At 52.3% G+C, this 15461-nt stretch overlaps 1 protein-coding gene and 2 long non-coding RNA genes across 6 annotated transcripts in view; 1 reads left to right on the top strand and 2 right to left on the bottom strand.

The window, feature by feature from the left end:
* TRIM67 (tripartite motif containing 67) overlaps positions 1 to 10839 on the top strand; it is a 63294-nt gene extending 52455 nt beyond the window's left edge. For 2 of the 4 annotated variants that reach the window (XM_015126160.3, XM_001106233.5), the window contains exons 8-10: positions 2081 to 2384; positions 6258 to 6420; positions 7820 to 10839. In XM_015126160.3, coding sequence (XP_014981646.1) covers positions 2081 to 2384; positions 6258 to 6420; positions 7820 to 7885 — 533 coding nt within the window. In that variant the 3' untranslated portion in view covers positions 7886 to 10839. Of the gene's footprint in view, positions 1 to 2080; positions 2385 to 6257; positions 6734 to 7819 lie in introns of those variants that run through there. The other 2 variants (XM_077998699.1, XM_077998688.1) reach the window with 1 other exon arrangement.
* Positions 487 to 6783, bottom strand: LOC106995027 (uncharacterized). Its single transcript, XR_003730555.2, has 5 exons — positions 6650 to 6783; positions 5671 to 5767; positions 5313 to 5571; positions 4723 to 4818; positions 487 to 727 (listed from the first exon to the last, which is right to left on the bottom strand). It is a non-coding gene; the product is annotated as an uncharacterized LOC106995027 (long non-coding RNA).
* Positions 9617 to 15174, bottom strand: LOC144340233 (uncharacterized). The gene is made up of 3 exons (XR_013416052.1): positions 15044 to 15174; positions 12084 to 12325; positions 9617 to 9847 (listed from the first exon to the last, which is right to left on the bottom strand). It is a non-coding gene; the product is annotated as an uncharacterized LOC144340233 (long non-coding RNA).
* Between the last annotated feature and the right edge of the window lie 287 nt (positions 15175 to 15461).

The following is a 15461-nucleotide window of genomic DNA, read 5'->3' as shown; positions in this document are numbered from 1 at the left end:
ACATCTGGGTTCTCCAAGGGCGCGCCCTTCTGGGACCATAGGTGGCCTCCCGAAGGACAAAGATTGACTCCTAGGGCCAACCCACATTTCATCCCGTGGACCAGGGCAAAGGATGAGCTGCTGAAGATGGTGGAGGGAGGAAGTGCAGGGCCGGAGGGGCCTGTGGAGGTGCATACGCCTCACCCTGCTCTGCACACACAGCTCCTTGCTGCACCCACGTGGCCTACAAGCCACGAAAGAAACATTCCTTTACCCCATTGTGCTGGACTAAATGTGAAGTAGCTGAGGGAGGCTAAACTTCTCCCACTTCTCAAGGGCCAAGGAGTGAGTAGGACAGTCCCAGACAAGAAAGCACCACGATAGATACAGTGGGCCCACACCAGTCCCTACATTTGAGCCTTTCTCACAGCGGAAGAGGGCTCTTTAACCCCCAGCATTGGAGCTCACATGCAGTGGTTTATACACCTACCCAGCCTTCTAGGTCTTGGGCAACAACAGCATGTTGAAATTAATTCAGTGGAATTTTGATCATTTGAGTTCTTAGCAGGGAGCGATGAGAGAAATAGAAATCATATTCCAAAGAGAGTCCTGCCCCACCCGGCGTGGCCCAGCCCAGGCTGCAGAGGCAGTTTCCAGCTCCCCACTGCCTCCGAGAAGAGGGCAAATCCTGTATTCGTTTTCATCATTGAGTCTACACGTCCTCTGACTGCCACCGCTGAATGGTCTCCTAGAGGCAGGGAGGAGAAGAAGCAGGAGCAGATGCTGGTGTCAAAAGACCCAGCCAGGGACACTTTTCTGAAAATGGTGCCACCTGCAGAGTCCACTTTGTCCACCCCTAGAGGAGAGCTCGCTCGCTTCTGTCTCTAGACTCTCCTGCCTAGAGACGAGCGGTCCTTGCCCTGTGCACTGTGGTCATGACTTTAGAGTAAGGGCCTCACTTCCAACAAACTTGGGGGTTGGGGAGCAAAAGGGGGCAGTGGCTGATGGGCTGCAAAATGGAGAATTGAGCTTTGTGACTTTGGCCCATCACTTCACCTCTCTGTGCCTCAAATCTCCCACCCACGAGGTGGCTCATCAATATCTATTTCCTCCTGTACTTCTTTTTCTCTCTTTTTTTTTTTTTTTTTTTTTTTGAGAAGAAGTCCCACTCTGTTGCCCAGGTCACAGTGCAATGGCACAATCTTGGCTCACTGCAACCTCTGCCACCCTGTTCAAGTGATTGCCCTGCCTCAGCCTCCTGAGTAGCTGGGACTACAGGTGCCCACCACCATGCCCAGCGAATTTTTTTTGTTTGTTTGTTTGAGATGGAGCCTCACTTTGTCGCCCAGGCTGGAGGGCAGTGGTGCGATCTCGGTTCACTGCAAGCTCCACCTCCCGGGTTCACACCATTCTCCTGCCTCAGCCTCCTGAGTAGCTGGGACTACAGGCGCCTACCACCACGCCCGACTGATTTTTTTGTATTTTTAGTAGAGGCGGGGTTTCACCATGTTAGCCATGATGGTCTCTATCTCCTGACCTCGTGATCTGCCCGCCTCGGCCTCCCAAAGTGCTGGGATTACAGGTGTGAGCCACCATGCCCGGCCATGAATTTTTGTATTTTTAGTAGGGATGGGGTTTTGCCATGTTGGCCAGGCTGGTCTCAAACTCCTGACCTGAAGTGCTCCACCCACCTCGGCCTCCCAAAGTGCTGGAATTACAGGTGTGGGCCACCGCACCCCGCCTATTTCCTCCTGTACTTACAACGTGTCTGAGCGTTTGGAAGGATTTTAGAAACCAAGACCGGGAAATGCATCTAGATTTGAGGCTTTGAGGCCTGAAAATCCTTGGCAAGGCTAGGCTCATAGGTCTAGTAACTTGGATGAACACAGAGCAGGGCATGTGTGTGAGTGTGTGTGTGAGTGTGTGCGTGTGTGTGTGTGTGTGTGTGCACGTGTGCGGTAATCATACAGGAAAGATTTACCTTCACTCCTGGGTGCCGACCTTCTAACAGAAGCAAGTGTGTTTGTATCTCTGAGCCAGTTAGAAACTACTGGCAAATTCCATCCCCTGACCCTGCTCCTCTCGCCTCCTTCCTTTTTAGTGGCCTGGTTCACATTTGACCCCAACTCTGGGCATCGGGACATCATTTTATCCAACGACAACCAGACAGCCACCTGCAGCAGCTATGATGACCGGGTGGTGCTGGGCACAGCTGCGTTCTCCAAGGGTGTGCACTACTGGGAGCTGCACGTGGACCGGTACGACAACCACCCAGACCCCGCCTTCGGGGTGGCCAGGGCCAGCGTGGTCAAGGACATGATGCTGGGCAAGGATGACAAGGCCTGGGCCATGTATGTGGACAACAACCGCAGCTGGTTCATGCACTGCAACTCCCATACCAACAGGTGCGATTGGGCCCCATCCTGCCTCCCGTGGACACAGGTTGTTTGGGAATGAGGGTCCTGAAGACCAGTGTCCCTTCTGCTGTCCCCAAAGCCAGCAGGAATTGGGAGGAGGTATTTTCAGCCACTTTGATCTCCATTTTCTAGGAAGCTTTGACTCTGCCCACATAGAACTGGCCTGCAGCCCAGATGAGGGTATGTTATGGTGATTCGCACAGCACCCGCACAGATGGGTCTCCAAAGTTACCCAGCAGGCCACACGGTGGTCCTCTGCTGGAATATGGAGCTCGTAGTTTTCTTTCTGGTCCAGCTTCACTTTCCTTTGCAACTGTCAACCCAAGCTTGAGTCACTGCAAGGCGTTAATGGGCACCACTGGGGTTGATGTCCTCACAGCTGTGACCAGGTCATTGCCACTAACTTGCCTGTGGTGATCCTGGCCACTGCCCTGGTCTCATGTGGGCTTGAGCCTCAGCAGGGCCGGGCCCTCGACAGGGCAGTAGCAGAGGGCATGGCTGGGGTGCTCACTACTAAAACGAGTCTGCCAAGGGTGCCTACAGCTGTGGCTTTGCCCTGAGACTGGCCCTGGGAGTAGGGTTGCCAGTGTGGACACAGGAGACTCAGGTCCTGGCCTGTGTCACTACTGGGGCCTCTGTTAGGAGGGCAGAAGGGGATGGGTCCTCCGGGACTGCCCCCGAGGCCTGGTCTTCTCCAGGGTGCCTTGGTCTCTCTACTCAGACACAGAGAAGGCAGTGCCTCCACCCCCCCGACACACCTGCACCATAGCCCCGTACTCTTTCTCCTCTCCCAGGGATTTTGTGCTCACAACTGGCCGGCATGTGGGGATGGATGTGGGGGTGAAGAATCCCCAAGGCCAGAAATGGAGAATTGCAAGTTGCGGACACCTGGCGCCGCCTCCTTGCTATGGAGCCTTGCTCCTGGTCTGCTAAGGGCCATCTCCGCAGCAGGAAGGGGTGGGGAACTTCAAGAAGCTGACATTGACTTCGCTGGCCCCAGTCCCAGGCAAAATTGACCTGGAGGCTCTCAGTGCTCTGGGCCCACCTGCAGCTCCTATAGCAGCCCCTAGGGCACCTTCCCGCAGAGCAAGGACCAGCTTCTTCTTTCTCAGGGAAGCCAGGTCTAATCTGGGCCAAGGACTTGCCCGAGGGCCCTCAGGACCCTGTCTGCCTGCCTCTTTGCTGGTAGGCAGGGCCCCTTCTCTCCTGAGTCCTGGGGAAGAGGCGGGCAGCTCTGCACCTCTGCCCAGACCCTGCAAGCTGGCCATTCTCCCTCTTACCCACAGAGGGGCCAAGTCCAGGCCCATCAGCTCCGTCTCTGCTTGCTTAAGCCAAACTGGCACCCAGATACCCTGTTTGCTGGCAGGAGTAATAACAAGAAGCATTTGTCAAGCCCTTACTTGTGTTCAGTGCTGTAGGAAGCACTCAGTGTATCTTGAGCTCATTTAATCCTTGCAAAAGTGCTATTATTGTTGCCATTTTACAGATTATAAAAGTGGGGCTTAGACTGGAATGGTGGCTCACACCTGTAATCCCAGCACTTAAGGAGGCCGAGGCAGAAGGATTGCTTGAGCCCAGGAGTTTGAGACCAGCCTGGGCAACTTAGTGAGACCCTGTCTCTATAAATAATAGTAATTTTAAAAATTAGCCAGGCGTGGTGCTGTGTACCTGTAGTCCCAGCTACTTAGGAGGCCGAGGCAGGAGGATCACTTGAGTCCTGGAGTTCAAGACCAGCCTGGGCAACATAGTGAGACCCTCCTCTCTACAAAATAAATAAATAAATTAAAAGCCTGGGCTTAGGAAGGTCGGACAATGGTTCAGGCCATGCGGCCAGTTGACACACACAGGGTTGAGCCCAGGACCTCAGCCTCGGTTTGTGTGGTGCGGACTCCCCAGCCCTCCCGGCCATTGGCCACCACACTCCTCCCAAGGGCTGCCGAGCACTTCTTGGGCCTTTGCTGTCCTTGACGGCCCCTTGGTGCCACCTCAGTAAGAAAAACAGAAGGGAAGTGGGGCCATGAGAAGGTAGAGAGAATCTGCCCCTTTCTGCATGTCCTCCCACCCTGGGATGTGGATCGGGTAGGGTAAGCGCTATCTGGGAGGAAGTCGAGGCAGCCGGGAAGTTGGACCCCAGAGCTAACTGGGCCTGAGGCTTTGCTTAGGTCGGACTCATTTCTGCACCTCCCGTGGGTCACTACCGCCACCCGGTGGTCAGTATCCAAATAGCACCAACAGTGCGGTTTTAGTTCCCTTCTCCCACCTGCCGGGGCACCCTCGGGGAAGCCCTGCCCTCTCCGGAAACACTTGTCTGGGCCGGGCCGCTCACCAAGTCCTCCTTGGGACTTCCTGTCGTGAATCCTTCTCGCTGCTCACCTTCCCTCTGCCCAACCAGCAGCGTCCAGTAGATCAACTCATTCTCAATCTGGAAGGACAGACAAGGTTTTCTTAGCAGAGTGGCGTTGCTAAGATTAAGGCTAAAACCTCAGCCCTGAGCGGGCGCGGTGGCTCAAGCCTGTAGTCTCAGCTACTCAGGAGGCTGAGGCAGGAGGATCCCTTGAGCCCAGGAGTCCAAGACCAGCCTGGGCAACATAGTGAGGCCCTCGTCTCTATAAAATATGTTTAAAATTAGCTGGGCATGGTGTGTGCCTGTAGTCCCAGCTATTCGGGAGGCTTGTGGGAGGATCCGTTGAGCCCAGGAGTTTCAGGCAACAGTGAGCCATGATTGCACCACTGCACTTCAGCCTGGGCCACAGGGAGAGACATCCACTCAAAAACGAAGACCACCTCAGGGAAGGGAAGGGGAGTCTACAGGATTCGGCCCATGGGAGAAGACGTGGTCAGCCAAGCCCCTCTTGGGAGCATGTTCCTTACTTTTATTAACAGATTCGCTTCCACCAGGTGGATGTGAATTCTTACCACCTACGAAGTACGACATTGCCAACGCTGATCAAGAGCAGAATGGATGTTCTCAAGGTTCTCATTGGTCACCTGTGGGATGGTGACTCCAACAGAGAACTTGATTTTAACTTCAGCACCCTTCTCCCTGCCATACACTGCTTTTCGAGGGACCCTAGGATGTTTCTGGGAAGATAAGCCAATGTAGGGTAGGGGCCTTTCAAAATTTCCTGAAGGCCTGGATGTCCACATCTTCATCGACCTCAGCATCCTCACTTGCCTAAAACAGAAAAGGGCACCAAGTCAGTTACTTTCTTTGGCAGGAAAAGGTGCCTTTCTTACCCACTCTGCATGCTCCACAGTTTCAAATGGGACCTACTCATCAGAACCCGATTTTTCTAGTATGCAGATTCCAGATGCTCTCAGGAAGAGGGGGCTGAACAGCCTGGTTCCTCTAGGGGAGTCTTCATCATGGCCTGTTAACAAGGTGTGTCCACTGTGAGAGAAGGCTCATATGCCAGGAGAGCACCCCACCACCACCTTGGGGGCCATGTTTAAGTGAGGGTGTTCCCAGCATCCTATAAATCATTTTCCTGCCCGGGCATGGTGGCTCATGCCTATAATCCCAGCACTTTGGGAGCCCAAAGTGGGAAGATCACTTGAGCCTAGGAGTTCAAGACCAGCCTGGGTAACATAGTGAGACCCCTGTCTCTACAAAAAACACAAACAAAATTAGCTGGGTCTCATGTCATGCACCTGTAGTCTGAGCTACTCGGGAGGCTGAGGTGGGAGGATCTCTTGAGCCTGGGAGGGTGAGGCTGTTGTGTGCCGAGATGGTGTCACTGCACTCCAGCCTGGGTGACAGAGTGAGACCGTGTCTCCAAATAAATAAATAATTCTCCTGAGTTAATCTCCTACATCCCAGGCTGGGTGTGGTGATGGTCTTCCTGGGGACTCTCTTCCCAGGACGGAAGGCGGCGTGTGCAAGGGGGCCACCGTGGGCGTGCTGCTGGACCTGAATAAGCACACCCTCACTTTCTTCATCAACGGGCAGCAGCAGGGCCCCACAGCCTTCAGCCACGTGGACGGGGTCTTCATGCCAGCCCTCAGCCTCAACCGCAATGTGCAGGTACACGCCTCCCCCAGGCCGGACCTGGTCTGGCTGCTCCCCACTGTTTGTCCACAAGTCTCTGCAGTGCCCATGGGCAGAGTGGGCCATAAAGAAGCTGACCACAGAGCCTTCCCAGACAGAGCTTATCGAGTGGACTGCCTTGGACATTTCCTAGAGGCGTTCCGTTCTAACTAGTTCACTTGGGACACCCAAGGGCCCTAAGGTGGCAGCTTCTGGAGACGCAGACCTCATGGCTGAGCCCAGTCCCTGGGGAGTGCTGGTAGCTCAGGAGGCCTGAAACAGAGAGACAAGAATGAGAGCCCAGGAGGGTGAGAGGAAGGGAGAAACACAAAGGTGCCATCCATCGTCTTAGTAGAGTCCTCCTCCACTTGGGATGGGGAGTTGGAGTGTGGGGAGGCAGGGTCCTGTTCTGTGGCCCTGAATATTGAGGAGTCTATACCAATCACTGATTGATCGATTTGATCTTCTACTCATTTGCAAAAGGGATTTGTGGCAACCTAAAAGATAGGCTTGGCTGGGCATGGTGGCTCACGCCTGTAACCCCAGTACTTTGGGAGGCCGAGGCGGGCAGATTATGAGGTCAGGAGATCGAGACCATCCTGGCTAATATGGTGAAACCCTGTCTCTACCAAAAATACAAAAAAAAAAAAAAAAAAAAAAATAGCCGGGTGTGGTGGCAGGTGCCTGTAGTCCCAGCTACTCAGGAGGCTGAGGCAGGAGAATGGCGTGACCTGGGAGGTGAAGCTTGCAGTGAGCCGAGATCGCGCCACTGCACTCCAGCCTGAGTGACAGAGCAAGACTCTGTCTCAAAAAAATAAAATAAAATAAAAGATAGCCTTGGCCAGGCATGGTGGTTCACGCCTGTAACCCCAGTACTTTGGGAGGCCATGGCAGGAGAATCGCTTGAGCCCAGAAGTTTGACACTAGCCTGGGGAACTAGCAAGACTCCATCTCTACCAATGAACAAATAAGCTTTTTTTAATCAAAAAAATAAAAGGTTGGCTATTATTCCTCACAGTTAATAGAATGGGATTAGTAGGAAAGGAAAGAAGGTCGTGGCTAGAAAGTAGACACAAATATGTAACCACGGGAGCCAGTGCATGAGAGCCGTGCTCCTGGGACAGCATCTACTTTGCCCGGCTCTGGCAGCTCTGGCAAAATGAGGAACCAGTCAGCTGGGTGATTCTTATTATGAGGAAAGAGGTGCAAACCAACATAGCCTTTAATTAGGGATATTGAGTGACATAATATTCACCAGTCTACAGCAGCCCTAAGCTGTTGCATGGATGGCCCTGGAGCCAGCAGGGGATCCTGCCGGTGTCTGCGGTGCCTTTGGAGCACTCAGGGCCCCTGTAGCAGCCTCTCCCACCCTCACTTCCCCTGTCTTCTTTTCCAGGTCACCCTGCACACAGGATTGGAAGTGCCGACTAACCTGGGGCGGCCAAAGCTGTCAGGCAATTAGCTCCGCTCCAGCTTGGCACTGCGCCTGTGACACTGACATTCACAGGCAAAATGCCCACCATTCTCACTAAGCTCAAATAACCCACAAAAGCAGGATATGCAAGTCATGGGTACAACCTGGCAGCGTGGAATGTCATAGAAACATTTTCTTGGGGGCACGGGGAATGGGTCCACGGGCCATGCTCACAGCTGCCACTGTCAGTGGCAAAGGCGGGTACGTGTGTCACCCTTATTCCACCCAGACGTTACGAACGCTCCCCAAGAAGGACCTTTCTCAAGGGAGTCAGCATTCGGGCTTCATGTCTGTGTTTCCTGCCAGCTGTTTTCAAAGCTTGTCTTTTTTTGGAGGGAGAAGAAGGTAGACTTTGAGACTGGCCTCCTGAGAGTGGCAGTCAGGAGCTGCGCTGTAATCCCACACCCCGGATGTTGGCCCTCTGCGGGGACCCTGCCTCCTCAGAGTCCCAAGACTGCAGATTCTCATCATGCTGAGAAAGTTATCTTCTAGCTTCTTGGTCCTAGAGTCTTTAGTAGTGCCTGCCACTCGCAGACCCAATGCAGGATTGATAGAAAGGGATATTAATCATTCTTGCTAGACTTTTGCCTCTCTCACTGAAGTGTTGAGAACCTTTTAAAATGGCTTCCTTTATTAGTCAGCCAATTGTGTTCTCTCTCTCTCTTTTCCTCCCTCCTTCATTTCTTCTCCCTCCCTCCTTCTCTCTCTTTTCTTCTCTCTCTCCTTCCCTCCCTCCTTCAATCTCTTTCTTCCTTTCCTCCTTCTCTCTTACTTTCCTCCATCCCTGCCTCTCTTTCTTCCATCTTTCCCTCTCTTTCCCTCCCTCCTTCTCTCTTTCTGTCTCTCACATACACACACACATCCCCCCCCCCCACACACACACACAAAACAGTCTCCTAAAATTAATTCACTCAGTTCTTAGTTCTTAAATCCACATGAAAACACAAGAATTTTAACAACTATGTCAGACGTCTTCACCTGGTGGTGGCTCCTTTCTGAAACTGGCAACCCAAGAAGTTAACTGAAAACACATCCAGATTGCTCTTCTGAGCAGAACCACTCTCAGACTCATGAGCATTTAAGATGGCAGACCCTGGGAAAGCCTCTTCTAGTCAGTCCACCCTATTGTCGTTATGAAAGCATCATGACACAAGTGGCCCCTGTGGCAGGCAGGGACGGCTCTGCCCTGATGCAGTGGGCGGGATCTCTGGGGAAGGCAGAAAATAGAAGAGCAATATCAGGTACCTTGTCTCCCAGCTTCCCACTGTGAGACTGGGTGTGCCGAGTCTGACCTGCCAGGGCGGGACTCCGGAAACACCAGGCTTCTCCCTTGAGATCCACATTGAGTCGTCCACACCTCTCAGAGACAGCTCACGACAGGGGTTCTGAGACCGCCGGGCTCTTGTTCCCAGGGAAACCTTCCTCTCCTCCCTCCTCTCATCTTCCCAGTCACCTGCCACCTCCAGCTCTACCTGGTAGTAATATTTCTCTCTCCTTTTAAAAAGAATATATTTTGTCAAGCATTTTATTTCTGAGGCTGAGAAGTGACTTGTCAATTTGCTGGACTGGATTTTTATAAAAACTCGCCCCGTACACCGGCACCGACTGTGCGTCCTTGGTTCTGCCTTCCTGTTCAGATACCACACCTGCTTTCTGAGTAACCGCCTGCCAGAGCCATGCAGGTCCCCCGCCTCCACTCAGCAGGCCCGACAATCCTACCTCAAAGCTCATGCTCTTGGTCTGCAAGGCCGCCTGGTCCGCTGTCTCTGCGATGTGGCCGGCAAGGCCAGCTGCCCCGTCTGCAGGAGCTGCTTGGTGCTGTGTTGCAGCCTCTGCTGCAGAGCCTGGGAGCCATCTGCTTCGTGGAAGTCTAGGTCTTGCCTCTTCCTTGTCATCTCACCAAGCGGTTTCTGGCTCTCCTCCTCCCATCCCAGAGCCCCGTCCAGAGCCCTTGGAGGTAACATACAAGACCTAGGACCCTGTGTGCTTGCCCACACCGCTGCCTCTGTCTCCCATATCCCTGCAGCTTCATCCTTGGCCATAGCTCTGGGTGGCCATGGCTTGGAGCATGGAGAAGATCCCTAAAGATTGAGGATGAAGAGCAGTCACCACTTTCCTAGGCCTGAGGAAGCTATCAGCTTTGGGAAGTGTCTAGCTGTCTTCTGAAAAAAACAGACCTACACCCTGCCCCCAGAATGAGAGTGGGCTACGCAGGGCTGCCTGGTGACAGCGGCTTCTCACAGGGGAGTCCCGGGGAAGGCTGTGGAGCCTCCACCGTCACCACAGCCCGGGTCACCAGGGGACCCCAGCTCTGCAGAGGAATCGCCCATCACTGGAGCACAAGCTGCCTGGAGCTACCCTGAACCTAACTCCTTTGAAGGAGCAGCATCCAGGTCAGGAGAGAAGTGGAAAGTGCAGGAGGGAAATGCCCACAGATCTGGTGGCCTCTTTCAGAAAAAAATTCCCTGAAGTCCAGAGAGGTGCAGCAAGGACTCCCTCCTCCCGACTGCTGCCCTGAGCTTGGGGGCTGAGAACCTCCCTTTTCTGACTCCTCCAGGAGCCCAGAAGCAATACGGCCGATGCCTGGGACGGCATCCAGCTCTCCTTCACAGACGCCTCTCCCGTCTTCAGCACAAAACACCTTCAATGTTCTGACTTCAAAGAGAAGGGCAGGTCCGTGCCACACACTTGTGTTTTTGAGGGATCAGAAAAGTGAAGAAGGAACTTATCAACTCCTCATGGCCGGGAAGGTCCCGGGTTTCAGAGTAGAAATGACAAGTCATGGAATTCTCATCCACCATCGAATTCCATAACATGTTACATCATGGTGGCATATTTGTACATAGAAATGATATCAAGATGAGGCTTTAGTTGGGCTGGCTGGGGAGTAACTTGGTGTAAATCTATCAAGCAGTTTCAGTGAAAAAGGAATTCAAAGTAGTTTTAAAATGTCGAGTTCCATTGCATTGTAAATAGTGCCTCTGTAATGTGTTCTGCAGTTGTTCTTTGCTAGTGAGCAAGTGTGGTCAAAGTGTATGCCTTTTCCTTTTAAAATTAATCTCTTCCGAAAATATCCACTAGCACCTCACTGCATACATAGCATCCCAGCTCCTAATTCAAAGCAGGGGAAGGTATTTCCCCAAAGCCTGCTTTTCCCCTCTCTGTTCTCCTTGGGAAAACAATGATTCCAATGAAAGAGGACACCAGTAATACTGACCCACAAGGTAACTGACCTAAGCACTATAAAACTGTATATAGTTCCAGGCTGCATCTTCAGCCTGATATGTAGTTGCAACAGTGCCCTAGGTGCCCTATGGCCCACCAAGTTTGAGGAGGGTGGTGCTTTCCGGATTGAGCCTGGGCAGGCACTGTGTAGCTCACCAAGAGAGCTGGGGGCAGGCCCACCCTCCTCTTTGTGCCCTTTCTCTCCCTCTTGGTGCCCCTGCCCTCTGCCCCACCACAGCACTCTCAGGAAAGGATCAGAATGCAGGATCTTTGTGTATTTCTTCCAGGGATATTTGCATTTAAGCCTTAATTCTCACTGCAAGCGAAAGGCTTGGTCCCCCTGGGAAGGTACATTTCAGCACCAGTGGGCAGGTGGTTCAGTGTCAAGGAGGCTGTTACTGGTCCCATGGCCACCTGCTGGCTGTGCGGTAGTGAGGGAGGGTCAGTCCTTAGGGGGACTCAACATGTGAATGCTGAAGAACACTGTTGCACAGCCTGTGGGGTGGTGCCAGGGTTTCTCAACCTCTACTGACATTTTGCGGTCAGTTCTGTACACTGTAGGATGTTTAGCAACATCCCTGGTCTGTACCCATCATCTGCCAGTAGCAACCCCCAAGTTAGGTGTGACAACCAAAAGTATCTGTAGACATTGCTAGATATCTCTGGGGGCCTCCACAAGTTGAGAACCACCAGGTTATGCTAGTGGTTTGTCATGCGTGGATCTGCAGAGGGACTGTGGCTTTCCGGCTGCATTGTTCCAGAGAAAGCCTGTATGTGACAAAGCTTCCAGCCTTTATCTTGATACCCAAGCCCAGGATTTTCCAAGGGTCTTCAGGGGGCACGTAGGGGGAAATGGGGTGAGCCACCTCCAGCAGATGCCAACCTGTTGGGTCTTGAATTTTTACTCGCTGAAGATGCCCCCAGCCCGCTCCCCCTTTCCTAGAAAAGCAAAACTTGTTACCTTTGTTTTCCTTGGCCACGTTTTACTGGAAGCAACAGGAACTTCTTAATGGGTTTGTGGCCCTCAATTCGTTTTTTTTTAAAAAATCTAACAGATGTTATTGGCAAATATTCAAGATGCTGATGCTGGAAAATTTCAGGACTTTTCTTTTGCAAGTGAGCCGGTAGCTGTGTTTGTTGACCGCATTCTTGGCAGTTCCTCCCGGAAGATCAAAGGATCCTGCAGCTTTAACTGTATCTGGGCTGTAAAAATATGAGGGCAGGTTTCGGGTAGGATGTATTGATCAGACACCAAGTTCAGCCCTGTTACTTCCCTCTTTTAACCTGGCGTTAATAGTGATTCATGGTATGGGTGGGGGCCAGTCTCTTATCCTTTCTGTGCCTCAGTATCCCCGCCTGAAATGGGACTAGTCATACTAACCTACCTCCTCTGATGTATTGTGAGGATTATAGAATAACATTTTTAAAGAAAAAAAGTGCAGTCTTTCACCTCTGGCATCTCAGCTAATGAGTCCCATTCAGTGAATCACACCTGTCAGGGGGGTGGATTCCAGTGTTCTCTGACCAGTGTCTTCCATCCAAGCCTCCTTGTGACCAGGGCAAGGAGCTGCCTGGCCTCCAGCGCGAAAAATAGACCTTTAAGACAGATTTCCTATGACCACAGAAAGTAACACCCCATATGTTTCCGTTCCCGGCAAGGCCTGTTTGAACAGCGCTCTGTGCGTGCTGTGAACAGGCTGCCTGTCAGCAGTCTCACTGCTAGGCCTCAAGGCCTCTGCGTGCAGAAGCCCCTTTAAACCAAGGAAGGACACTAACCCAGGCCTCTGCCTTCTTTGTTACCTAAGTTCTGGTATCTAAGGGGTCTCTTAACTCATAGCTTGTCTCCTTTGTTTCGAGGGGTCTCTGCAGTGTGAGTGGGTTTGAAATCCAGCATGGATAGTGGAAAGAGATGCAACTGAGCCGAAGTTTTGAAGGCTGGTTGGGCTAGTGGGTCATCATGTCACTTTCAGATGACTGATGACCACTGAGCCTTCACCAGCACGAGCTATGCAGGTAGGGGGAGGCCCTGGCTTTTTCAATGATTGATGTGGACATGAGTCAGGAGCTGGGAGTTGAGACCTCCAAGGAAGTCTCATCCGGAGCCATCGCTCTTCTCTCAAAGAGCACAGTCCTGGGGAAGGCCTAGGGACTTGTGGGCCAGTGATGCAGGCACTGCAGACCAGCCAGGCCCTCGGGTAAGGCTCTGAGGAGAGGCCAAACCCAGGCTTCAGGTTCGGGAAGGTGACCGCTTGCAACTGCGGTAGCAGGGACGTGTCAGGTGCTTACTGGGTGAGACCCAGCCCGGGAAGCCTCTCCAACTCCTCCTAGCCCTGGAAACCGGACATCCAGAGCCCCAGGCTTTCTTGGCACCCAGAGGAAGCAGGGAGAGGGCAAAGCAGCAAACGTTCAATGCATGATGTAGGATTGCTGCCTTGACACTAAGCTGTTGTATTAAGCATGAGAGGTGTTTGTTTAACGTTGGCAAAGGGATTTAACAAGAAACAAAAAACTTCGTGTCCTTGTTTTGACTGTCGACAGAACTCCCATTTTCTTGCCTTTCTTTATCCCCATTTCTCCTCCTCTCTCCCCCTCCCCCATCGCACCCACTTTCGGTCACTTGTTGTTGGTATTTGGTGGCAGCTCTTGGTCCTGTTGCTGTGGATGTTCCACTGAAAACACGGGGGGTAGGGGGGAGTGGTAAGGAAAGCAACTTTTTTCTAATTTTTGTATTGGTATCCACAAGCGTTTGTATTTTTTGAATTGCAAACACTGTGTTTTCTGGTCTTTGGGGGTTGGTTGAACTTTCTGTATTACCTTTTGGAAAACCTGAGTTTTACCACAGTCTTAAGCAGATTTGAAATAAATTCTTTTGACACTGCCAACAACAGAGGGACAAGGTGTGGTCTGTAATTCCTGCTCCGAAGTCAGGTCTGCCTTTTTCCAGACTGGCCCTGACTGCCCCCCAGACAGGGCAGAGGCTACAGGAGGAGAGGCCACACGGTCTATTCCCGCAGTGGGGCTGGGGGTTACTAAGTAGCAGGGTCAACGTGGTTCTGCTTCGCGTGCCCAGGAAATCTCAGGGTGATTACATATGACTCTAAACTAGGCTGGGTGCTGTGGCTCAAGCCTGGAATCCCAGAACTTTGGGAAGCCAAGGCGGGCAATCACTTGAGGCCAGGAGTTTGAGACCAGCCTGGGCAACATGGTGAAACCCCATCTCTACCAAAAATACAAAAATTAGCTGGGCGTGGTGGTGCACCTGTAGTCCCAGCTACTCAGGAGGCTGAGGTGGGAGGATCGCTGGAGCCCAGGAAGTCAAGACTGCAGTGAGCCATGATTGTGCCACTGCACTCCAGCCTGGGTGACAGAGCAAGACCCTGTGTTAAAAATAAAACATAGCCACGCAGGGTGGCTCACGCCTGTCATCTCAGCACTTTGGGAGGCTGAGGTGGGTGGATCACCTGAGGTCAGGAGTTTGAGACCAGCCTGACCAACGTGGTGAAACCCTATCTCTACTAAAACGATACAAAAATTAGCTGGGTGTGGTGGCACACGCCTTGTAATCCCAGCTACTCGGGAGGCTGAGGCAGGAGAATTGCTTGAATCTGGGAGGCGGAGGTTGCAGTGAGTCAAAATCGTGCCATTGCACTCCAGCCTCAGCAACAAGAGTGAAACTCCCTCTCCAAAAATATAAAAAATAAAAAATAAAATAAAATAAAAAAATAAAAATAAACCAGAAGGCCCCACCACAAACAGTGGGAAGGTCATAAAATTCATTTTTTCAAGAGGGAACAGGGCTGGAGATACATAACAGTTACCATGCGGTTAAGGTCAATTCATGAGTGCAAAGTAGATCACGGGTTCCGCGCAGAGATCTGCGGAAAACATCCCAGCGAACCGGTGAGCATCAGGGAGACTCACCTGCCCCTTCAGCTACACACGCCAAGGCCAGACATGCCTGACCTGAACTCTGTCCTTTGCTGCTTTCTCACCTCATGATCCTCAAGAGCAGCCGTCTCACATGGCCCCTGACAGCCCCTAAGACCAGTTACCTGTGGGAAAACCGAATGGGCTCAGCTGAGTAGGAGGCAGATGCAGAGATTAGAGAGCCAATGTTTCTCAGGGCAAGCTCTTGGGATCAACCCTCATGGAGGCCCAGGGAAGGAAGCAGGATTGGATGGAGGGAGATATGGAGCTACACGAAACCCACAAAGGCCTCAGCTAACTCCACTCTGGAGTTGTCCTGACTTGGGATGAGAGGACTGGACTTTAACACCCTCCCATGGATCATTCATCGATTGTGGGTTCCCCTGGCAAGAGGATGAGGCAGTCCCTGCAG

Source organism: Macaca mulatta, chromosome 1 (genome assembly GCF_049350105.2).
Source record: "Macaca mulatta isolate MMU2019108-1 chromosome 1, T2T-MMU8v2.0, whole genome shotgun sequence".
Taxonomy (NCBI): domain Eukaryota; kingdom Metazoa; phylum Chordata; class Mammalia; order Primates; family Cercopithecidae; genus Macaca; species Macaca mulatta.
Note: the sequence above shows the minus strand (reverse complement) of the source record. Positions and strands in the feature narration are given on the sequence as shown.